Source organism: Equus przewalskii, chromosome 10 (genome assembly GCF_037783145.1).
Source record: "Equus przewalskii isolate Varuska chromosome 10, EquPr2, whole genome shotgun sequence".
Lineage (NCBI taxonomy): Eukaryota > Metazoa > Chordata > Mammalia > Perissodactyla > Equidae > Equus > Equus przewalskii.
The window spans coordinates 1191630-1215277 of NC_091840.1; the positions used below are offsets into that span (position 1 = coordinate 1191630).

Consider the following 23648-nt stretch of genomic DNA (forward strand, 5'->3'; position numbering starts at 1 on the left):
GCCCTGCAGAGGCTGCCTCCCCACTGTATTGCCTGAAATGTGAGGGAGGGGGAGCCTGAGGAAGCAGGATCTAGGCCAGGGGACAAGGACCAGGTCCTGCCCCAAAGCCTGACCTCAGGGAGACGACCCTTAGAAGCCCCCATGGCAGGAACAAGCGGCATGAGGGAAGTCTTCTCAGGCTGCCCTTTAATGGACTGAGATTCAACACTTTGTCTGCAATCCCAAACAACGCACTAATGGGGACTGGGAGGTGGTGCCACTGGACGGGGGTGGGGGGCGGGCGAGGGGGCCTGGGTGCCATACGGGTAAGCCCCGCAGGCCTCACCTCCTCCCCAGGGCACAGCATAGGGGAGGGGGCAGAAGAAGCTGGGCACGTGGAAGCCCAGGCAGGGGGCAAGGGCTGACATCCAGTGGTCAGACCCCTGCAAGTGGGCCACAGGTGGCCCCTCGAGAAGTCCTGCGCAGGCAGATGGGAGGCCCAGGTGTCCGAGTCCGCAGGTAGGGGCGTGGGCAGGATGGGGGCATGCAGACGATCCTGGAGGCCAATGGGTGCCCTCACATGTTGGTGCTCATTCGGGACTGGCTGTTGGCCGGTGTCAGCTCCCCCTGGCTTCCTTCTCGGGGAGGGGACTGCAGTGGAGACATAGCTGCTAAGGCCAGGAGGTGCGCATGGACCCAGCCCATACTCGCCACACCACAGTGCCACCCCTGCTCTTACTTTGACATGGATTTGATTGCGCAGCACAGCTGCGCGCAGGATCATGGCTTTGGCACGCCGTTGGAACTCCTTGCCCATTAGCAGGGACTTCTCAAAGGTGGTGCTGCGCTGATCCACATCCCGGGCGTACAGGATCTGCAGAGGCACAGGGCTCAGTAGGGCCCAGGGGTCCCCCTCCCCACATCCCACAGCCCCGGCCTAAGCCCGGCCACCTTGCTGTGGGAGTCGATGCGGGCATTGATGAGCCCCTCCAGGATGAGTTGTGTCAGCTCATCCTCCAGTGCTGCCACCGTGGTGTTGAAGGCCATGGCCATCTTGCGCATGTCAGCCGACACATAGGGACTAAAATACTGCAGAGCAAAAGGGATATCAGCTTCCAGACACGTCCGCAGCACCCTGCCTCAGCCTCTGTCCCCCCCATGTTTACCTGGATGAGGGCACGGTTGCGAATCTGGGTGTACAGGGTCCTGACATGGGGGGCCAGGTACATGTCCAAGAGCAAGTTGTCCTGGTGAGGAGAGCTAGTCAGGGACCGGCTGCCCGGGCCTTCTGCACTTGCTCACCCTCCAAAACAGGCCAAGTCCCTCACCTTCATCTCATCCAGCATCTTCAAGCACGAGGCATATTTGGACTCATAGAATTTGAAGATGATGTCCCGAACCTGTGGCTCCAACTCCAAGAACAACTTGAAGGAGCTGCAGATGCCACACTCTTTAGAGCTGGCCCTGCCCCTGCCTACCTGCCTGCCTACCCTGAAGGCAGCCAAGGGGAAGGACCAGAACTGTAGAAGCCCGCAGGGCACCAGGGCACAGGGAGGAGCAGGGCCAGAGAAAAGGCCCACAGAGGAACAAGCTGCAAGGCCCAGCACCCCTACCCTCCATGCACCTGCTGGAGATGACGTTGCGCTGCAGCTCCTGCCGGTCAAAGGTGGCCAAGGCACACAGGCCACCATAGACAGCCACGTTGCTGGGGGAAAGCAGCTGAGGAGCAAGAAGAAAGGTGGGTCCCCAGACCTGAAGTCACTGGTGGTCATTACAGGAGCCTGGAGCCAGGGCTGGGTCCACCTCTACCCCACCTATTGCCCATTCAGACAATGCCTGGGACCCCATGGTCCCCATGGGGGAGACCCCCCCAACAAAGAGCCCAGCCCCCAAGCCTTTACCCTGCTTCCCAAGTCCCAGCAAGGGCTCCTCCCCAGAGACCCTCATGCCCCTCACCTCGGGGAAGTCACAGTGATCAAATGAAGCCAGCAGGAAGCACTTGGCAGCCTGCTTGTACTTGCGCGCAGCCAATTCAGCCAGTCCTGGGGGAAGATGGGAGTAGAATAAAGCCCAGCGCCGTGACAGGTGCACCCTGGCCTCTCCCATCCCGGGGGCTCCTCAGCATTAGGGAGAGAGATTCTGCCTAGCGAGAACTAACAGTGCCCACAAGCACTAACTGGGCACTCTCTGTGAGTCATGTAGCCAGGGAAGCCGGGCATAGCAGCTGTTATGACTTGTAGGCTGACCTGATCTGGGCTGTACAGCTAACCACTGGGGGACCAGCCGTGACAGCAGCGGTCAAAAGGCAATGCCTCCATTCCTGACCGCTGGTCATACACTGGCCTCACCATATGGGACCTAAACTGGGCAGGTGTCACCCATGGCAATGGGTGTGGGGCTTCCAGGTTTTCCCCAACTGTGACAAGGCCCACTGCCCAGGTTGTAAGGACTCAACAGTATGGCATGCTTGGGCCACCTCCAGTGGAGGTGAGACAAGGGTAAGCAGTGATGTCCCCTTACCCTGGCACCCCAGGGGCCTCACCTGCAGCACACTTCAGCTTGGTGAGGATGGCCTGGGTCTGGCTGTCCCGTTCCCCACGCTGCTGCAGAAGAAAGTTGCACACCTGAGCAACCGATGCCCTCCCACCATTGTCGATCCCTGAGCCTGGACACCCAGCCCTGGCCTGAGAAGGGCAAAAGCACACTCGGGGAGAGTGAGGCCCACTGGGGCTTCCGTGGTCAGGACTCCTGGGGCAGGGTATCAGAAGACAGGCAGGACACAGAGCCAGCATTACCTCGGCAATCTCTGGGGTGGACTCGGCCTTGCTGACATAGCTTAGCACGTGAGACCAATTCTGCAAGTAGACGCTGACCTGGCAGGCAGGCAGATGGGGAGGACTCAGCCCGCGGCGCCCCTCCTGGCCCAGGGGCAGCACTGCCCTGCAGCCCCGTCCACCTGTTCCCGCCAGGCCCACCTTGATGACGTTGAGGCACATGTTGATGACGTGCTTGGCGCTGGTGCAGTAGTCCCGGGCCCGGGAGTAACACTTGAGGGCATTGCTGAGGTCCCCACAGTCGAGGTAGTGGTCACCCAGGTCATCATGGCCGCGCCTGTGGGCCCAGCCATGAGTGGACCCCTGTCAGGGACCGTGTGGGCCCAGCTGCCCACATCCCCTGTCCCCGTAGGTGGCACCTGATGCTCTCCTTGATGGAGTTGCCCTTGTAGTTCTTCAGGTCCGTGTCCAGCTTCTCCAGCTTCAGCAGGGCCTTCTTCCGAGTGGCCTCCACCCAGGCCGTGTCCAGGGGCGGGGGCTCCACACCACTCTCAGGGATGGCATCGGGCGCATTCTGCAGTTCCCTGAGGGAGGACCTGGCCATTAAGGGCTGATATGCAGGCAGGCGGGCACCTCCCAGTGGCCCTTGCCTGGCCCAGGCTCCATCAGGAAAGTGCCCAGTGGGCATGGAGGCAGTCTTGACTGCAGGAGCCCACAGCCCAGTGGGGAAGCCCAATGGGAAAAGGGCCAGGCAGCTGTGCCAAGAGGAAAGAAGCCTGCTGCCTTCTCCACAAGCTCTACTCACGTCAGAACAGCTGCACGTGCCCATGAGAGCAGAAGAAGCCAGGGCGGCCTAGAGAGAGCCTGGATTCTCTCACCCAGCAGAGAGAGGACCTAGCCTGTTTTGCCATTTACCAGCTTACCGCCTTTCACGGCTTTTCAACAAGGAAGACCAGGTCACTGCATTGTGGAAGTGTTGCTATGAGTGCCCACATAGGCGTAGGGCTGGGCATTGCAAGAGCACAGGAAAGACCCCTGCCCTGGTTGGACCCAACAGGGACATACTATGCCCAGCCCCTTCCTCCTCTCACCAAGCCCCTGGCCTCACCTCGTGGCCTCTGAGAGCTTCCTGTGGATCTCCTCGTACATGTCCACGTTGAAGGTCCTCTGAACGAAGGAGAGGGCCATCTTCAGAGCCTCCACCCGCAGTGGTGGACAGTGGTCAGCAATGAACTGCAGTCGCTCAATGCGCATCAGGCCACTGTAACTGGCTGCATACTGCTCCAGATCCTGGGAGGCCGGGGAGGCAGGGGGGTTGTGCAAGGTGGGACCCCAGACACCAAGCCCTGGCTAGTGATTCAGGAGCAAGGGCTCGAACGCCAACCCTTCCCTGTGTCTGATAGGCCATGGGCCCTCAACAGGAACAACTAGGCATGTGGGCACCAGATGGGCCACTCTCCAGGTGCTGAGAAAAGTGATGCAGGGTGGGCCAGTGCAGGGGCTTCCAGAGTAGAGCTCTGCCCTGAGCGGGGTGAATGGCTAGAGCCAGGTGGGCACCTGCCGGTGACTGCCAGTCACCAGGATAACCAGTGACGAGGGAGTGCTTCAAAGCCTGGGCCCCAAGGAAGGCCTGCCCTTATGGTGAGATTCAACCTGCAGGGCAGCCTGGCACACAGAGCTCTTCCACGTGGGGAAGTGGGGTGCAGGGTCTGGAGCTGAGCTAACAGCCCCATTGTAAGTGGGCAATTGAAACCCCACTGGTTTCTGAGTCAGAGAAAAGACACAACCAGAGTGAGGAGTCTGGCCTGGACCCCTCAACCCCTCCCCAACAGCACCCCACCAGGCTCCATACCAGGGTGGGGTTCTCCACCACGTAGTTGACATCAGGTGCATTCTGCGGGTCCTCCTGGGGGTCCACATCAATCTGCATGGGCTCCACGGCCCCCTGCAACACGGGCCAGCACCTTGGCACCTCCAGCAGGGGACAGCCCAGGGAGGGTGAGAGAACCTCACTGTGCCCCGAGCTCAGCTCTACCCGCCATCTCTCAGGCAGGATCCTGTTCCCCCAAGCTTGCCCGTCCCAGCCCCTGCCCACTCCCCGACCCGTGTCCAGAGCAGCCACATCAGGCAGGGGGCTCCTTGCAAGACCAGCGACTCAGAGCAGAAACCCTCCGCCGATTTTAAGCGAGCATCTTTGGAGCGGGAAAGCAAACATCGGAGAATGGCTACCCAGGGACCCCCGAGTGTCCCTACACGTCTCAGCCACCGACCCGAGGCAGCTTCCTCCGAGCCACGGGGAAAAAACAGTGGCGACTTCAAGTCGGGGACGTCCCGAGCAGCTGGGGCAGCAGTGCGGGGGCGAGTCCTGCCGCTGGATCGGGAGCCCGCACATCTGGAGGTGGGCGGGAGTCACCTGGGGGCGTAGCGGCGGGACCTGGCGGGACCAGGCCGCGCTCCTCGGGAGCACGGCGAGCGGGCCCTGCTGCGCGGGCGCTGGCCCGGGCGGCCTGCGGGCGGGGGTCTGCCCCCCCCCCGCGCGCTCGCTCGCTGTCCCGGGCCCTGTCCTGGGAGGTACCTCATAAAGCAGCGTACAGGCCGACAGGCTGGCGCTCAGGCTGAAGTCCCCGGCCGTGCCCGGCAGGAAGACGTCTGACCTACTGCTGAGAGGGGCGCGGTACAGATCTGCCACCGCCGCGGCGGCCGCGCTGGGGGCCGGGCCACCCCTCATCCTGTCCTGACTCTCTGCACCCCCCGACCCTGACACAGAGCTGGCTGGCTGCTGAAGGAGAGAGAGCGTTAGCGCCGGCCGGCCCCCCGAGTGCCGACGGCGGGGCGCTGCGGCCGGGGGCGCCGCCGCGGGAGGGAGGCCGCGGACGGGGGCGCACGGTCGGCCGGCTCCGGCCTGGCGGCGGGGGCGCGGAGAGGCCGCCGGCCGCGCTCGTTACCTGCAAGTTAAACACCTGGACCGGCAGCGGCATCTTGGCCCACCCCGCCGCGGCGCGCCGTCCACTTCCGGGGCAGTGCGGCCGCTGCTTCCGGGTCGCGGCGGGGGCGGGGCGTCTCTTAAAGGGGCCGCGGCGCGCGCCTGGCCCGGGCGGTGCCCGCCGGTCCCGCGGCCGCATGAGCCGTGCGCGGGGGGTGCTGTGCCGGGCCTGCCTCGCGCTGGCCGCGGCCCTGGCTGCGCTGCTGCTGCTGCCGCTGCCCCGCGCCCCCGCCCCAGCCCCGGCCTCAACCCCTGGCTCGCGCGCGCCCCCTGCCCGCGCCTCCGCCCCCCGCCTGCGGCCCGACGACGTCTTCATCGCCGTCAAGACCACCCGGAAGAACCACGGGCCTCGCCTAGGGCTGCTGCTGCGCACCTGGATCTCCCGGGCCCGCCGGCAGGTGGGCCCCGCCGAGCGACTCCATACCGAGACCCTGACCCCCCGGACCAGACCTTCGTCCCGGGATCCCTGACCCCGGGACCCCTGCCCCAGGATCCCTGACGCTGAGACCCCTCCCCGCCCCTGGCCCCGGGACTCCTGCTCTCGAGACCCCTGACCGCCAGACCCTCGTCCGCAGGATCCCCACCATCGGGATCCCTGACCTTGGGACCCCGCCTCCCAGGACCCCTCTGGGATCCGTGCCCTGGCACTCCACCCACGGGAGCCCTGACCCCAGGAGCCCCGCCCTAGGGATCCCGGGACTTGCTACCCACTGCTGTATCCCCAGTGTGGTGGCCATGAGTCCAGGGGGACCCAAAGCCCCCAGTACCCACCCTCACCTGCCCTTTACAGGGCTCGCTCCATGTTTGGGGTGATGCTCTGGGCAGGTTCTCCAGCTGGCACGGACCAGGACCCCAGAAAGTTCCAGTGAGAGCAAGCCTGGCCCCAACTGCACTGGGGATGCTGAAGATAGTAGCAGGCTGTCTGGCTATTACTAGAACACCATCCTGTCTTCTCCCCCAACCCTAACCTGGCGTCCAAGCCAGGCCCAGCCTGGGGGCATATGTCTCATCTTGAGGTTCTGGCTTTGATACCCAAGTTCACCTGCTGGTCCCTCTACAGCTTCCCCCTCACTCACCAGAGCCAAGGCCCTAGCAGGCCTGGGGGCCCTGGGGAGCACCCTTTGATGCCTCATAGCTTGTCTCTCCCTAGACATTCATCTTCACCGACGGGGATGACCCTGAGCTACAGCTCCAGGGAGGTGAGTGCGCTCCCCAGCCAGCCCTGCCATCGTGCCCGAGGGCCCCCTCCTCATGTACCCCTCTTTCCAGTGTTACACGTCCCCCTGCTGTGTACAAAGACCCAGAGGGCTTGAGTCATCTGCCCAGGGTCACACAGCTGGTAGAGGGCAGAGCCAGGATGCACACTCACTGCCCACACAGCATCCAGGGCCCCACCCTGTCAACCATGCTGTGCCTCTCGACCACTGGCAGACTTCCATGGGCTTCAGGCCGGAGCCACGTTCCCTGAAGCAGCGCCAGCAGGGAACCATTTCTCCCGAGGTTGCTCCTATCAGGACGGTCCCATCTCGTTTCCATTTCCCTGTGGGTTCCACTCTCAAGATTCCAAGGGGTTTTCATCTGCCTGGATCTCAAAGATTAACAACAGAGCCAGCCCATGGGGCCAAGCCAGGGTTGCAGTTGGACCCATCCTTGGGGCCTTGAGCAGGGCAAGGTGGCCTTCCTGATGTTTTGCCCTCACTCCACAGGGCAGGCTGGGGACAGGCCACAACCCAGCTATCACTCTTCCCCCTTTTTTCTAACCCAGCAGGCAGCCACGTCATCAACACCAACTGCTCAGCTGTGCACACCCGCCAGGCGCTGTGCTGCAAGATGTCAGTGGAGTATGACAAGTTCATTGAGTCTGGACGCAAGTAAGTGGAGCCCACACCCCCAGTGCCCCTGGCTCCACACACCTGGCCTGGGTCCCTTGGTCGAGAGACTTCTCCATTGCCCCCAGGTGGTTTTGCCATGTGGATGATGACAACTACGTGAACCCTGAAGGCCTGCTGCAGCTGCTCTCCGCCTTTTCACCCAACCAGGACGTCTACCTGGGGCGGCCCAGCCTGGACCACCCCATCGAGGCCACCGAGAGGGTGCAGGGAGGTGGAACTGTGAGTGCTGGGCCGAGGAGGGGCAGCCAAGAGCGTGGAGACACCCGTGGGGAAGGGCAGGGGCTCGGGACCGGCGCCTGATCCACCCGGGTGGGGTGTTTCAGGAGCTTTGGCAAGCGAGGAGGGGCTGGGGCCACAGGCCATTGGGTTGCAGAAGCCCCCATCCCCTTGGGGCCTAGAAATCTTTTGTCTCTTGGGCTAGGAGCTGCTAAGGGGTGGCTTAAGAACCACAGTCAGGATGTCCAGACAAAGAGTCGGGGACAAGAGCTCTGACTGATGGCTCCCTTCTCCCAGGTGACAACCATCAAGTTCTGGTTCGCTACCGGTGGGGCTGGGTTCTGCCTGAGCAGAGGTCTTGCCCTCAAGATGAGCCCGTGGGCCAGGTGGGTGGGGGTTTGTTGCCCGGGCTGGGAGGCGGGGGCCGGGGCCGCCGGGGACTGAGGAGGTGCTGACCAGCACCCGCCCCCAGCCTGGGCAGCTTCATGAGCACAGCTGAGCGGGTGCGGCTGCCGGACGACTGCACGGTGGGCTACATCGTGGAGGGCCTGCTGGGCGCTCGCCTGCTACACAACTCGCTCTTCCACTCCCACCTGGAGAACCTGCAGAGGCTGCCACCTGACACTGTGCTCCAGCAGGTATGGCCCACCAGGGGCCAGGCCCTGGGCTCCTGGTGCCTTAGCAGTGTCCCTACCTCGGGGCCTTGCCCCGACTCTGCTCCCTGAGAGGCCTGGTCTGACTCCAAGATGGTCTCTCGACTGAGCAAGGGCTCTGGGAGGGATGGGCACAGGGCTGGGGGGGGCCAGCACTGCAGTGAAGTTGTGGTGGACCCTGGACTTGGCCTACTTGGACCCAGGGTTTCCGTTGCAGTGGGGGCACCCCGTTTCACATGGGCGTCATTTGTAAAGAACAGCTGCTGTGCTGCCCTCAGTGCCTGGGGGCAGCTGGCCAGTGGTCCGAGTGGTGATGGGAGTCGCAGACCAGGCCGCAGGGAGGGGGACTCAGCTTTGAGCAGGAAATTCCAGATGCTCGCCCTGAGCCGTGCACCAGCTGTCTTCCTGAGGCGTCTTCTGTGCTGGCCATGCCTCTCAGCCCACGTCACCCTGCTCTGTTCCCGACCCTACCATGGCCAACTTGGGGTGGGGGTTGTGGGCACAGCTCCCCCAGCAGGGGAGCGAGGAGGCTGAGTGGCCTCTCCTGGGTGGATTCCTGAGGCGAGTAGAGGAGTTGGCCCTGAGAGGGTCACTTGCTGTCCTTCCCTCTCCCAGGTCACCCTGAGCTACGGGGGTCCTGAGAACCCACAGAACGTGGTGAACGTGGCTGGGGGCTTCAGCCTGCAGCAGGACCCCACACGGTGAGTGAGCAGTGGGGAGGAGGACCTGCCAGGGCCCCGCAGGAGCTCTGCTGCCAGCCCACCCCTCCCTCAGTGCTGACCTCCACCTCTTCCTTCCCAGGTTTAAGTCCGTCCACTGCCTTCTCTACCCAGACACAGACTGGTGTCCTGTGCAAAAGTAGGGGAACCTCGCTTCACGGTGACCCTCTGACTCTGCCCCAGGTGCAGGTGGTCCATGCCTGCCCAAAGGAGCAGGAATAGTGCTGCCCACTCCTGGCCTCAGTTGGCGTCCTCAGGCAGCCACGGTCAAAGGCACGGCTACACCCAGTGAGATGTGGGTGCCCAGCAGACACTCGAGCTGGCCCTGGGGAAGCCCATGGGACCTGGCGCTGTGGGAGAGTGAGAACAGTGCTGCCTGCCCTGCCCGTGGGTTCAGGCTCTGTGGGGTGCGGGGTACCTTGGAACGAGCAGGAAGCCGCCCATGCCCTCCAGCCTGGAGGCTTGCTCCCCTGGTAAGAATCTCTACCCTAGGGTCTGGGGGCCTGGGAGGGCATTGGCATCCGGCTCCCAGGGCTCTGTGCTGCCCTCCTGACCCTGCTGGAAAGGGGGCTCCAGACAGACCTGTTCTTGAGGCCAGGGTCGTGCAGGAGGCTTCAGCTGACCCTCGGTGACTGCAGAGGCTTTCTGTGCCTTGCGGGGGAAGCTGCTCTCCCCACACAAGGCTTGGTGCCCTGCGGGGGAATCGAGGTCTCTGAGGGAGCTGCAGTAAAGGACTCAGGCTTTGGGCACGGCTGATTTCTAGCCAGGGCATCTCCATTCGGAGGCCACCTTATTGGGAGGCCCTTGGCCAAGACTTCTGTCAGGTTCTTCAGCCAAGACCTGCTTAGTGAGGGGCCTTGAAGACACTGCTCTGCTCTGACTCGTTACTCAGTACTTTTCGCCCCTTCCTCCTCCCTCTCTCCCTGGCCCCAAGTCCGCAAAACAGCAGGAGCCCTTTGCTTGGGGCTCCCTCTGCAGGGAGCATCCTCTTCCAGTGGGCACTGGTTCTGCCTTTCCACAGGCGCGGAGAACGGAGCAGGGGAGCCCGCACCTCCGTTTTGGCCTCTTGCTGTGCTACTGTGACGTGTGAATAAAGGCTCGATCATGACCCTCCGTCTGGTTCCTTGTCTTCATGGACCAGCACAACACCTGGCAGCTCAGCTGCTGGCAGGGCCACACAGCATCCTGCTCCTCCCCGGGAAGGCTCCGTCCTGAGACAGTCTTCATCCCAGGGACTTCTGCATTCCTTACAGCCCTGCCAGCTGAGCCTTAAACTGCCACTGGACTCTTCTGTCGGAGCCAAAGCATATAGTGAGGGGTGGCAGGAGTGAGGTCCTGCGGGGAATGATGGAAACGGGACCAACCTTGTCCCAGGAGGCGGTCTTCTGGAGAGTGATGCTTGCTTTCTCCCTCCATTGTGGAACACCTAGCATGTGTGCATGCATATGCACACAGATGTGTACAAGTGTGCATACGTATGTACATGGGTGTGCATGGCATGAATATGTGTCAATTGTGGAAACATGCGTGACTGGCAGGGTATGTGGGTATACACATATGTGCATGGTTGTGTGTGTACATGGGTGTATTGCATGGGTACACACATGCGTGCATGGCTATGTATACAGATGAGTGTATGTGCATGTGCATTAGTGTGTGTGTGACTGTGATTGTACATGGATGTGTGTGCACACGTGTGCATGGCTGTGTAGCTGTGTGCAAATGTCTGTATGTGGAGGGCAGGCAGGCAATACTCAAATAAGCAGATTGGAGTCAGCATGGGCCGTTTTCCGTCTGACTCGGTGGTGCACAGCCAGGAGGGAAACGCATCCCAAGGACACTCTTAGGGTCAAGCATCATGGGTCTTCAGGGCCTGGGGCTGCCTGGGACCCAGGGGAAGGCCCCTACCTTTGTGCGCTGTCATGCTCTGGGCTGGAAGAGGAATGTTGGGAGTCCAAACAAGGGTAAGGGGTGGTGAGTTTAGCAAGCCTGCAACCCTGTCTCAATAAAAACAGCAAATTCTTGAAACTTGCTCTAGAAATGTCGCAGGAACAATAAAAGGATCCATAGAGAAAGAGGCGCCTGCGTCAGGTGTCTGCCTTCCCCGCGTGGCCTGCATCCCACCTTGTGTGGACGTGCGGTTTGCTTGGTGCTCCGTTCGTGGCAACAAGGGAGCTCCGTGTCCTCCTTGTCCCCTTAACGTCATGTGAGCATTTCCCTCCTTCCTGAGCCTGCTTTATGTCCCTCGCCTTGGCCCTGCCCGTGAACACGATGTCCATGGATGGTGAGGGACGTGGAAGCGAGCGTGTTCACCCGATAGAAAGTGTGTCTGGGGAGAACTTCCTATGAGCGGGTTATTATTCAAAACACGTGAGTGGGTTTTTGGCTCTTCTCTGCGGGCAGATGCTTTCCAAAAGAGTGAGTTCAACTTGCAACGCAGCTGAGAAAGGAAAATTGTATCTCTTCTACCTCCATTCTCTCTACTGATCTAATCGTTTAAAACAGCATCTGTGGTGCAGCTGTTAAGTTCACAGGTTCTGCTTTGACAGCCGGAGGTTCACCAGTTCGGATCCCGGGTATGGACATACGCACCACTTGTCAAGCCACGCCGTGGCAGGCGTCCCACGTATAAATTGGAGGAAGATGTGCATGGATGTTAGCTCGGGACCAGTCTTCCTCAGCAAAAAGAGGAGGATTGGCAGCCAATGTTAGCTCAGGGCTAATCTTCCTCAAAAACAAATAAAATAAACATCATCTTGTATACTAGTAGATATGAAATGGTGATTTTTCAGTATTTAAATCATTCCCCAAGGTTTGATTTTGCCATGAGTTTGTGAGCTAAGCCTGTTCCATTTGTCTCTCTCCTTAATGGTCTAAATTTATGTCCACTTACTCAGGTCTCAGGACCAGTCACTTATGAGACCAAAACTTATGAGTTTTGCGTTCTTGACGTACAAGGATGAGCTTGTCAACCCTGTAAACCTCGTTAAAATTAATTATATGTTCTTGGACTTCCATCAAAGGTTTTCGGGACAAGTGTCTACTGAACATCCATACACCACATGTCATTGCAAGCCAGGCATGGAGCAAGCACTGGAGGGATGACGACCAGCAGAATGGACCAGCTCCCCAGGGCTGGGGAGTGTTGGGGGTGAATGGGGAATAAGTGCCAATGGGTGTGGGTTTTCTTTTAGGGTGATGAAAATCCTCATTATTTGCAGATTCTGTATTTGTGAATTCGCCCACTCGATACATTTATTGTATTTCCAAAATCAATACTTGCTTTCCTAGACGTGCCCAGACGCGTGAAGACTAGCGAAAACTTTGAGTCCCGGGATGTGCCCATCCCCAGCTGAGGCTGACCTGAGCTGGGCTCTGCCTCAGGGATGCCAGGAGGATGGAGCCGGCAGGGGGCAGTGCGGAGGAAGGCAGGAGGCTGAGGCTCCCGGAGCCAGCGGGGCAGGTTTGGGTCCAGTTCCAGCGCCTGTTGGTGGAGTGGCCTCAGGCGACTCACTTCACGCTTCTGGGCCTCCTGTTCTCCTTTGTAAACTACAGAAAACAGAATCTACCATATTGAGCTGTTTTTAGGATTTCAGATTTATAATCTGTAAACGGTGTGTGTGTGTGTTTGCCCTAAGTATTAGCTAGTTCCGTATTTGTGGCAATTTCACTCTCCTGTGGATAACGCGAATTAACTTTATGCTGGAATTAGGGCCTTTATTCTGGATTCTGGTGACGGTTACACAGCTCTGGGAACACAATAAAAATCACTGAACTGTCCACTTCAAAACGGTACACTTTTTGATATGTGCATGATATCTCAATAAAGATGTTATTTAAAGAGTCAGCCAGGATGAAATTCAAAATTGCAATTGCCCTATATTTATTAGATAATTGGAATTTATTAACAAACACATTCCCACAAAGAAATCTTTAGGATCAGATGGTTTCACTGGTGAATTCTATCAAACGTTCAAGGAAGGAATAGCATCAATATTACACAAGGCTTCCAGAAAATAGATGAGAAGAGGACATTTCCCATCTCATTTTGTGAGGCCAGCATAACTCTGGTACCAAAATGGGACAAACATATTACAAAGAAAATGGACCAGCTGAATCTGAAATGTGTATGGAAATACTACATGCATAGAATAGAAAAAGCAATCTTGAAACTGATACAGTTGAAGGACTTACACAGCCCCGTTTCAAGGCCTACTATAAAGCTACAGCATCGAAACAGTGTGGCACTGGCCACAGATAGAGCGTGGGGCACAGAGGAGAGCCCGGAACAGATACACACTCATGCTGCCACAGAGTTCCCAATGAAGTCACCAGAGCAATTGCATGGGGAAAAGCTTTTCAACATAGGGTGCTAGAATTAGTGTATGAATTAATTTCTTTATACTTAACGAGAGCAAGAAAAAAAGCCAACATGGAGTATGCATTAGTCAGGATGGGCTAGGCTGTGCTGCAGAAACGACGAAACTCGGAAAGTGTATTGGTTCACGTCGCATTATGACTTGTGTGGGTGGCTCTCTTCTAAGTGGTGAGTCAGGGATCCAGGCTGCTTCTACCCTTGTGCCCACCACCTTGTAGTTTAAAAGCCAACCTAGCGTCATCAGGTGAAACGTAGGGCAGAAGGAAGTATGAGGAAGGTGCTCACGATACTCAGCACCTGAGGCCACAGGGGATACACACTCCTTCTCCAGCACTTCACTGGCTTGAAGAAGTCACACGGGCACCATAAGAGCCAGGGAAGCTGGAAAATGTGGAGAAGCGCCTGGGTCTGGTGAGCACTGTTCATCTGCGGGGGCGAGTAGAGAGAGATGGTGTTTCTGCTGCCATGTTCTTATTACACATGTGTCACCATGAGATAAACATGTTGTTTCAGCCAGCTTTAATCGTGCTATTTGCCCCTGAAAGCACGCCTAACTGATATGAAATGTGAAGGACGGTCAATGACTGCAAATAGTTTTTGGAAGGAGTAGTAAGGGGAAGAAAAAGAAAGAAAAGAGGAATGAAGGAAAAAGGGGAGCTGTGGAGGGAGCCTCAGCTTGGGAGGGTGTCTTCTGGGGCTGCACCCAAAATTCAGCAGGTGGTTGTCAGTGTTCTGTCTTTCAAGAGGACAGGAGACAAACACCTGCATTTTGAGAGCTCAGTCAGGGGTAGCCCCTGGGCAACCACCCTCTCCTAATCAACATGGTGAGGGAGGGTCGTGGGGGGCGGTCTCCACAGGAAGATCTTTTGGAACCAGGCCCAAGAGCCAGCACCAGCTGGGGGAAGGGTCTCGAGGGGCCTAAGAAGACGGAAATGCGTCTGAGCAGGGCCAACTCCCGAAGGGGTTGTGGGACTTTCCTAGAGTCAATGCTATGCTGGAGGAAGGGCCTATTCTCTCCATGGGACTGAGAGAGACTGGGGGACAAGGGGGGAGCAAGCAGAAGAGACTGAGGACCCAGTGACCAGGCCTGCAGAGGAGAAACGCTCCTCACCCCCAGAAAGGCATCCCGGCCCCGATAGCAGGACCATCAGTGCATTGGGCCCTGTGGCTGCAGGCTGGGGTCCGCTCTCCCATGAGCTGCTGACCCACAAAGAGTGTGGGCCTCTGTGACCCACTGTGGGGGAGGGGTCCAGGGAGGCAGCTTGCTGGCGGGATACTTGATGCCCCCTCCCTCGCTCTACACCCTGTCCGCCCACGCAGGCCTTATTCTGGGAGCAGCTGGGGCAGATTTTCCCAGTGGCATCGCCTTATACTCAGCCACTCAGGCTTTGTGCCTCCCAAAACTCTGCAGCACCCCCTCGGAGGAGCGCTTCCCTACAGGGTAGAGCTCAGTCTCCTGGCAAAGGAGACCTGCCCGCAGGCCCTCTCTCAGTCCATTCCTTGTAAATCATGTAAATCCCATTCTGTAGGGGGTGGAGCAGTCCCCAGACCTTTTCCCACCAGAGAAGATGTCAGCATTCCTGGGGGCAGGTGCTGATCCCAAGACCCAGGAGCCTCCAGGAAGAGGGACTCCTGCCCAATAACTCGGGCCCTCATCTCTTCAAAGCCCCGATGCTGAGCTATGAAGAAGTCAGCATCCTGGGGGCAGAGAGCCCCCTAAAGTGGGGTCGGGGGCTTTCAGGAGATGGCAGATGTAGGCAAGGTGGAAGGGCCTGAAAAAGACCCGGACCTCAGCTTTAAGCGAATCTTCCCTCCACTCCCAGCGCCCTCAGCCAGTGCTGAGCTCGGCCCCGCGACTCGTACGCCCTGAGCCCCTCCTCATCACCCTCCCCTCTGAGACTCTGGGCCCCGGTGACACGGTAGGGACCCACTGCTGCAGGTGAAGCACAGAACCCACAAGCCGACATGGGAAGGGTGGGAAAGGCTGTGGTTTGGGGCTCACAGTCCACTCAGGGCAGTGTGTCCCACACGGCTCAATGAAGGTGGGGCGCAGGTGTTGGCTCCATGGTCCCCAAGGAGACCATGCAGGAAACCCTGTCTCGGTGGCCCCTGTGAGCTTGAACGTCCCTCTAAAGAAGGAGTGCTCTGGTAGGAAAGGCCTGGCCCTGAGATCACAGACACCCCCTTAGGCAAGCCCCACCCTGGGCTCCTGAGCACTGGATCCCACTCCCTGTGGGGAGCTCAGACGCCCCGGGGGGCAGGACCTGACCTGAACAACCCCGCCCCCCATATGGTCAGCTCAGGACAGTGGGCCTTGTCAGCTGCCAGCCACACAAGGATTGCCTGAAAGCCAGAAGGACCAGCATAGTGTCCAGGGAAGATGGAGCTGGAAGGTCTTCAGTCTTTCCAATCCCTTCCTTGTCCAAAAGAAAACAAAAGATGCCAGTGAGGTGGCCCTTGGCTGCTTTCCCGCAGAGGCCAGCCTTTCCCCAGCCCCCACCTGTGGTCCTGTTCAAAGGTTCTGGCGGTGGGCAGAGCTCCTGGCACCAGGTGCAAATCTGACCCAGTGGGAGTCCAGGAGCCACGCAGAGCCCGGGGAGCAGCGGCCGTCTCAGGGCCCATCACCAACACCAATGTGCCGTCAGCTGCCCTCCCCTGAGATCTGGTCCATGTGACCAGCTTCGGGGATAGCCAGGGCTCTGACCCCTCCTTAGGGTGACTGCCCTGCAGGACGACCCTGAGTGCAATGACAAGGAATTGGCCAAGCCTGGTTACTGGCTCAGCCCAGCATCAAGGTGGAACCTGCCGACATGCAGGCTCATCTTCAAGCTGCCATTCAGATGTGTGAGTGTCCATAGGGCCCATGAGTACACACATGAGCACATCCACGTGTGTCTGTGGGTGCATTGATGCATTGGACCCACATGTGTGTGCTGGTGCCTTCGTGTGCCTTGTTTGCCCGTGTGTATGCATGCATGTGCCCATGCGTGCACAGTCCTGTGTGCCTGTGTGGGTGTGCACACGTGTTCCTATGTGTGTGCTTCCATGTGCCTATGCCTATGTGAGTCCCTGTGTCTCCCTGTGTGTGTGCATATTTGTGCCCATGTGCCGCCACATGCACACCTGAGCATGTGCTCAGATTGGTCTGTGCCTCTGCGTGCCTGCACACACGAGTGGTGAAAGGGGAATGGTGACAGGTGTCCAGTGACCTGAACAGGTTGTCTCTCCTTCCCAGGGTCCTCTTACCTCTTCTCTCTCAGCCACACCTGCCTCTGGCCTCCTCCAGGAAGCCGCTCCCGTGCTGCCTCTGGCTGACGCTCTCTGCGCGGTCCATGTACTGTTCATCTCCACTTAGGGGTTCATAGCCCCTGTGTCTAGGAGGGTTTACTGTCAGTGGTGCTTTCTTGATAACAGTCCTATTGACTGCGATAAAGCCACACCTACCCAACTTGGACACGGGCCAGGCGTAGGGGTGAAAGTCTTCACTGCTCTTCTCTTTTTTTTTTTTTTTTGAGGGAGATTAGCCCTGAGCTAACCAATCCTCCTCTTTTTGCTGAGGAAGACTGGCCCTGAGCTTACATCGGTGCCCATCTTCCTCTACTTTACACGTGGGACACCTACCACAGCATGGCTTTTGCCAAGCGGTGCCATGTCCGCACCTGGGATCCGAACCGGCGAACCCCGGTCTGCTGAGAAGCGGAACGTGCGAGCTTAACCGTTGTGCCAGTGGGCCGGCCCCAACTGCTGTTATCTGAACTCATGCTCCTGCACTTGATCTTACCCACCTGCTTGACTATGAGCTCCCAGTGCAGGCACAGGCCGTGACTGGTATTCTTTGTAGCCACAGATTGGCCACCCCCATTGATTTGGGGCGTGTGTCATTAATTTGCTGATTCACTCTGCAAACACATGTTGGAAGCACACTCTGCTGTGTGCTAGGGAAATGGTGACAGAGAGAGTGCCCCTGGCCCCAGGGGTTCCAGGCTACCCTGAGGCAGAGAGAGCGTGAGTGAGAGAGGGGATGGAGGGGCTGAGAGCCACCCCAGGGGCACAGAAGCCCAGAGGGAAGACGCTCAAAGGCGCTGACACGCTGCGGGGCCCAGAAGCCAAGAAAGCAGAGGGAGCAAAGAGCAGAGCAGGCAGGTGCCGAGCAGGGAGACAGCTCAGGCCTCCACCTGCCGACTTGGCAAGCAGCATGGAGGCCTGCGGGTGACACGAGGAGACTCACGGCTTCAGCTTCATGGAGAGGGCAGTGAGGAGACGTGCAAGCACCTGCAGGTGCGATCCAGGTGAGGAGAGTGGAGGCCCAGAGACCTCCTCTGGGAGACGGCAGTGAGGACACAGGCAGATTGTGAAGTAGAACCAGTGGGCCCTGGTGGCCACAGGCAGCCAGCGGTGGACGAGGAAGGGTCTGGGCAAGTGCAGGCTCTGAGCTGAGCAGCAGGAGCGACGGGGCGATGACTGTGGCCCAGGTGAGGGCTGAGTCATGCGGTGGTGACAGCTGTGGCTCACAGAGGAGCGCCTCGTTCAGCCTGGACAGCAGGAGGGCGGCCACCCTGCAGCGCCCAGCTCCGAGCTCAGGCGCCCATGTTCAGGAGGCAGGATGGTTTACAGACACTGTGCCGGCGAACCTCCTGCCGCCCACATTCTGGAGGTTCAGAGGACACAGTCACGGGACTGGGCCCTGCCCACCCTCTCAGACAAGGAAATTTCTAGGTGGCATCGGCCCTCCCTCGGAGAAACTGTCCAGCCTGGGCAGCAGGGTGTGACCTGAACTGTGGGGGGCCCTCTTTCCCAGGTGCCCCACACCCCCATCTCTGGCCTGTCAGGCGCCCTGTCCTCCCTGAGGCCCTGTGGCCCCTCTCGAGCTCAGCCTGGAGCTCGGGCTTCCCTGGCAGGTGTCCAAGGATCGGCCCTTTGGAGGGGCCTTCCCCTCAGAGCCCCACGTCCTTGGACCCCAGCCAGCTCGGTCCTCATCCCCACCCCACCCCACTCAAGTGTCCCCTTTGCACCCTGGCCCCTGTCCAGTTTCAGGCAGGTTTTCTCAAGGGCACTCTCCTCACCAGGAGAAACAGAAAGACAATGAAACCTCCCCCCCTCCTGAGGGCCTTGAAGAAGGGAATTTGAGAAGGAACCCAGAGGCTTCTCTGGACCTTTACTCATGTCCAACCCGGGCCTTTCCTGTGCAGACACCCTCAGGGCATCAGAGGCCTGCCCCCTGCTCCTTCGTCACATGCAGGCACACGTGCGCGCACACACACGCACACACACACACACACACTCATGTGCTGCAGGGCTAAGCTGTCAGTCCCCACCTCAAACTTCCCAAGGGTTTCCTGGAAAGCCAGACCCTCCCCACCTCATCCACCCTGGGGCGCCCCTGGTCCTCTTACTCCAGCCCTCTGCTCTCCCAGGTTCCCAGAGCCCCCTGCCCCCACGGGAACACTGCCCACACTGTCCTCCCCATCCTGCTTCTCTCCAAGTCAGGTCCCCATGGCCAGAAGTGTGCGTGCCTGCATGTGCACACAAGCGCATGTGCAAGTGTGTGCCAGCAGCCCCTGCCCACAGCAGCCCCTCTCCAGGGCGGCAGATCCCAGGTTGGGCAGGGTCCTTGCCTCAGCACTGCACCCCCACCCTCCATCAGCTACCTCTGAGTAAACCCCAGAGGGGGTGCTGCGCCTGGTCAGCTCTCCACTGAGGCCGCCTTCTAGCTCAGGCTGGCTCTTGGCCGGTGGCTGGGCACGGGCCAACTCTGTGCTGACCAGCTCATGAGAGTGGACAAGGCCCTTCACCTCCTGCACCTGCCACCCTCACCCAGCGTCTGGCAGTGCCTGGCCCTCGGGCTGTGCTCATGGCGGGAGAACCCCAAAAGAGAAATAAGCCAAGGCGGTGGCTTATTGAGGACCTAAAGAGAAGTCCACGTCCCAACCCCCAGACCCTGTGGATGCGATCTTATTTGGAAAAAGAGACTTTGCACATGTGATTGAGTTAAGGAGCTTGAGAGGAGGTCCTCCCGGATTGGACTGGGACCTAAATCCAGTGACAAATTTCCTTATGACACAGAAGAGGAGATGCAGACAGGTACAGAGGAGATGGCCACGTGAGGAGGAGCAGACACAGGAGTGATGTGGCCAAAAACCAAGTGATGCTCAGAGCCACCAAGAACTGGGAGAGGCAGGAAGGCTGTTCCCCTGGAGCCCCTGGGGAGCCTTGAGGGAAAGAGAGCCTGAAGCTGATCACTCTGGAGCAGGAGGGACCAGGAGCTGGTGGGCAGTGGTGCCAAGTGGAACAACCAGCTGAGAAAGGATGCAGATCAGCGGGGCCTGGGAGCGACGACTGGGAGTGGCTACAAGGAGCAGTCTGGTGAAGGGGTGGCAGCGCCATTCAAGTGGATTTTGGGAGGAAGGAGGTGGTGAGCAAAGCTTCTCTCTCGAGGAGTTCTGAAACGAGGGAACGTGTGTGGTAGCTGGTGCAGGTTTTGCTTTTCTGCTGGTTTGTTTAAGAAGAGAAAATAGCAACTCATTGTTGGTGTGGAAGGGACCGGCTCCTTGGGAGGCGGCATTAACCATGTAGGGTGGAGCGGCTCCCTCCCCGGGGAGCTGGCCTTCAAGAGGGGATGGGGCTGGGAACAGAATGCTGGGGTGTGCCAGGAGGGTAGGGTTGGGCAGCGCTGGGCGGCAGGTGCTGGGGGAGGCAGGCCATCAGCTAGGAGCTAGGAGCGTGGTGTCAAGTGTCGGCAGAGAACGGGAGGTGAGAAAGCCACATGGTCAAGTGAAGGACTGGGCAATGTGGGCAATCCCAGGAAGCTCAGAGGGCCATGCAGTTTGTGGGCGTGTCTGGGGTGGTCACCTGCGTGTTTTCTCGGCCTACAAACGATAGGAGTTTCACTGGACCCAAGTGAGTCCACTCCTTGGTGAGTTAATCAAAGTACACGGGAAGTAGTTGCTACTAGTAGATGCAGAATTTCGTATAAAACACGCAGCCAATAAAATGGAGACCACAGGGAAGGATTTCACAAGGCTGTGGCTCCCCTCACAAGGAGAGAGGACGCCTTTGATTTGGGGTTCAGAATGAATATGCAAGAAGGCAGTTTTGTCCTTCCACGCAGTGGCGGTCACAGGCTGGCACATGCACAGGTCAGACACATGTCTCCACGTACACCGCATCTTATGTTAACAGGACTTTAGGGCCTCCTGGGGCGGCGTTGCTAATATTTTAACGGAGTAAAGGGTACTTTCCTGTACTTTCCACTCTTCTGCACAGGCGTCACTCCTGCAGTGTGGTTTGAACGGGTCTGAGCTGGTTCAAGCCGAAGGGGAGCTGCATATCCTCCTGAAAAGTGACTTTGAGGAAGTATTGAGCACTGACGGCAATTGTTAAAACTGTGGAACGCTGACGGCATTTGTTAAATAGCTTTTTAAGATACTTAAGCAACAAGTGACTGGCAACCTAAGTAACTCTTTAAGCTATCGGGACAGGAGGAGTTGGATTGAGCAGGTGTGGAGGAAACATTAGTGCCTGCCTAAGGTTCCTCTGCTCCCTGCCCTGCTCCAGCCGCTCTAAGTGTAGGGGAGACCACAAGACTCGTCCTGCCCATGGGCTGTGGGTGGGACTAACGCGTGTCACTTCCAGGCCCAAGCTGCCAAGAGCAGTTGCAGGCTCGACGGCTGCCTCCTGTGATGTCCAAGTTCCAGATGCTGTGGCTACAAGATGGTGGCACCTCCACCAGCCTGCGTCCCTGAGTGGCTGACCCTGGGCCTCTGGCTTGAGTTTGAGAGTTTTCGCTACATTAATCCACTGAGATTGTGGGGTTTGTTATCCCAGAAGAGCATGGCCTACTGCCAAGGAGCTCAGCAAACCCCAATCTGAGCGAGCAGTTTCCACAAGACCGCCCTCACTGCAGACACCAGCCACGAGCCTGGGGGTCCCAAGGACCACCCTCACTGCAGACCAGCTGGCTACGAACTCAGGGGATCCCACAGCCACCCTCAGCTTCCATAATTCTCTACAAAGACCCACAGAACTCAGGAAAGTGCCCTCCTTACAATGACAGATTTATTACAGCAAAAGGATATAGAAAATCAGCCAAAGGAAGAGACGCAGAGGGTGGAAACTGTGAGAGGCCAAACACGGCTTTGGGCTGTCTCTCCCCACGGACTCCTGAGGTGTGACCACACACATGGAGTGTTGCCAACCAGCGAAGCTTGCCCCAACCTTTGACATCCAGAGTTTTTATTGGGGCTTTGTCACCTCCTGCTCGTGACCTTAAGACTCCAGCTCTTTCCAGAGGTCAGAACCGACACAGTGTGTCCCCAAGCTGCGGCATAAATACTCTGACTATCAGGTGGCCAAGGCCCCAGGCAAACCAAGGTGCTCCCGGCAGGCAGGGGCCTGGAGCTCCTCTTCCAGGGGTCGAGGCAGGGGCCAGACCTGTCTGGGCAGCTCATTCTTCACGGCAACCCTGATGCAACACGGCTGGGGTTTTGCCAAGCAGACTCATGACATACATGGACACCTGCTCCTGACCCCAGTCCAGTTAGGGGCTCACAGCAGGGGCGGCCCCGTCACAGCTCCAGCCATACTTCTTGTGGCCTGCTCCTTTGTCCCTTTCCCTGTGTGGCGTGGGCAGCTCCGCGTGTGCATCGCAACCACTCAGCACAAGCTGGGCTCGTGGTGGTTCCTCATGTTGCTCAATGAGGAGCAGAGGACTTTCCTTTGGAAGAGACTCTGACGAGCCCATGTCAGGGGGCCACAGAGTGCTGCACCCCGGGGCAGGCGTGGCAAACCCTTCTCCAGGCTGCCCTCATCCTGGGTTGGATGCCCCTCCAGATTCTGTCCGGCCTTGGGCGGGGCGGTAAGGGGGGCGGGGGGGTGGAAGTGCCCTCACCCTCTTGCCTCAGGGCCGTATCCATGGGCAGACAGCCTCGATGGCCTGCAGGGGCCAGAGGGCAGAGGGCAGCCTCAGGAAGGCCAACTCCGGGGAACGAAGAACCCAGAATCTCAGGGGTAGAAAAACCGTCAGTAATGCAGGTATGAGGGTCACTGTGTGTGTGTGCATGTGTGGCATGTGTGTGTGTGTGTGTTGTGTGTGAGTGTGTGTGGTGTATAATGGTGTGTGTGGTGTGATGTGCTGTGTGTGTTGTATGTTGTGTTCTAGTGTGTGTGGGTCACTGTGTGTGTGCATGTGTGGCATGTGTGTGTGTGTGTGTTGTGTGTGAGTGTGTGTGGTGTATAATGGTGTGTGTGGTGTGATGTGCTGTGTGTGTTGTATGTTGTGTTCTAGTGTGTGTGGCATTGCGTGTGGTGTGTATGGTATATACGACTATGTGTGGTGTGTGATGGTGTGTCTGTTTGTGGTGCATGGTGGTATATGGTGTCCACGGTGTGTTGTGTATGTGGTATGTGAGTGTGGTGTGCAATGTGTGTGTGGTATGTGGTGTGCATGTGGTATGTGTGGTATGCGTGTGGTGTTTGATGTGTGGTGTGTTTGTGTGGTATCTGTGGGGTATGTGTGTGGTGTGGTATTTGTGTGGTGTGTGTTGTGTTGTGGTATGTGTGGTGTCTGTAGTGTATATGGTGTGTAGTGTGTATGGTGTGTGTTGTGGTGGTGTCGGTGGTGTGGGAATGTGTGTGGTGTCTGTGTTGCGTGTATGTCTGTGGCCATATGTGTGTTTGGTGTTGTATGTTGTGTGTGTGGTATGTGGTGGTGTGTGTGATATGTGTGATGTGTGTGATGTGTGTGGTATGTGAATGTCTGTGGTGTCTGTGGAGTCTGTGGTATGTGTGGTATGTGCTGGTGTGTGTGGTGTGTGGTGGGCTGTGTGACGTGTGTAGTGTGTGTGGTGTGTGTGATATGTGTGGTTTGTGAATGTGTGGTTTGTGTAGTATGTGGTGATGTGTGTGGTTTGTGAATGTGTGTGATGTGTGTGGTACATATGGTGTATGTGTGGTCTGTGTGTGTGTATGTGCGTGTGGTATGTGTGGTGTCTATGTTCCATGTATGTGTGTGGTTGTATGTGTGTTTGGTGTCGTGTGTGGTATGTGGTGGTGTGTG

At 58.3% G+C, this 23648-nt stretch overlaps 2 protein-coding genes and 1 long non-coding RNA gene across 17 annotated transcripts; 2 read left to right on the plus strand and 1 right to left on the minus strand.

The window, feature by feature from the left end:
• Positions 1 to 169: 169 nt before the first annotated feature.
• GPS1 (G protein pathway suppressor 1) lies at positions 170 to 5875 on the minus strand. Of its 7 annotated transcripts, none has more exons than XM_070559629.1 (15): positions 5699 to 5786; positions 5329 to 5532; positions 4606 to 4698; positions 3862 to 4043; positions 3173 to 3337; positions 2955 to 3090; positions 2775 to 2852; positions 2522 to 2579; positions 1936 to 2021; positions 1604 to 1698; positions 1308 to 1413; positions 1146 to 1226; positions 931 to 1068; positions 719 to 853; positions 170 to 630 (listed from the first exon to the last, which is right to left on the minus strand). In XM_070559629.1, exons 1-15 carry the CDS (start codon positions 5729 to 5731, stop codon positions 556 to 558), a joined length of 1665 nt encoding a protein of 554 aa, XP_070415730.1. In that variant the 5' UTR covers positions 5732 to 5786; the 3' UTR covers positions 170 to 555. The 7 variants fall into 7 exon arrangements, with proteins under 7 accessions (XP_070415730.1, XP_070415729.1, XP_070415732.1 ...); XM_070559628.1 differs by having other exon boundaries at positions 2522 to 2582; positions 5699 to 5785; XM_070559631.1 differs by lacking the exon at positions 5329 to 5532 and having other exon boundaries at positions 2522 to 2582; positions 5699 to 5875.
• Positions 5787 to 13006, plus strand: RFNG (RFNG O-fucosylpeptide 3-beta-N-acetylglucosaminyltransferase). Of its 9 annotated transcripts, XR_011522777.1 has the most exons (10): positions 5800 to 6134; positions 6887 to 6935; positions 7502 to 7607; positions 7694 to 7847; positions 8142 to 8230; positions 8317 to 8482; positions 9113 to 9198; positions 9299 to 9689; positions 12240 to 12367; positions 12508 to 13006. XR_011522777.1 is itself a non-coding variant. In XM_070559638.1 (8 exons), the coding sequence occupies exons 1-8, from the start codon at positions 5874 to 5876 to the stop codon at positions 9357 to 9359; spliced, it is 969 nt and encodes a 322-aa protein (XP_070415739.1). In that variant the 5' UTR covers positions 5787 to 5873; the 3' UTR covers positions 9360 to 10324. The 9 variants fall into 9 exon arrangements, 4 of the variants coding, with proteins under 4 accessions (XP_070415739.1, XP_070415737.1, XP_070415736.1 ...); XR_011522778.1 differs by having other exon boundaries at positions 5796 to 6134; positions 7505 to 7607; positions 10238 to 13006; XR_011522779.1 differs by having other exon boundaries at positions 5796 to 6134; positions 7505 to 7607; positions 12240 to 13006.
• Positions 13007 to 17503: 4497 nt separating this feature from the next.
• Positions 17504 to 22322, plus strand: LOC139073785 (uncharacterized). Its single transcript, XR_011522780.1, has 2 exons — positions 17504 to 17883; positions 20858 to 22322. It is a non-coding gene; the product is annotated as an uncharacterized lncRNA (long non-coding RNA).
• The last annotated feature ends 1326 nt before the right edge of the window (positions 22323 to 23648 follow it).

Excerpts from the sequence above, each read along its gene's own strand:
- RFNG (XM_070559635.1), top strand. The coding sequence starts at position 5,874 with ATGAGCCGTGCGCGGGGGGTGCTGTGCCGGGCCTGCCTCGCGCTGGCC. Across the intron at positions 7,608-7,693 it reads TTCATTGAGTCTGGACGCAA|GTGGTTTTGCCATGTGGATG; the intron begins GTAAGTGGAGCC and ends CATTGCCCCCAG. Across the intron at positions 9,199-10,237 it reads CTGCAGCAGGACCCCACACG|GCGCGGAGAACGGAGCAGGG; the intron begins GTGAGTGAGCAG and ends GCCTTTCCACAG.
- GPS1 (XM_070559628.1), bottom strand. The coding sequence starts at position 5,731 with ATGCCGCTGCCGGTCCAGGTGTTTAACTTGCAG. Across the intron at positions 3,338-3,861 it reads AAGCTCTCAGAGGCCACGAG|GGAACTGCAGAATGCGCCCG; the intron begins GTGAGGCCAGGG and ends GTCCTCCCTCAG. Across the intron at positions 854-930 it reads GCATCGACTCCCACAGCAAG|ATCCTGTACGCCCGGGATGT; the intron begins GTGGCCGGGCTT and ends GTGCCTCTGCAG.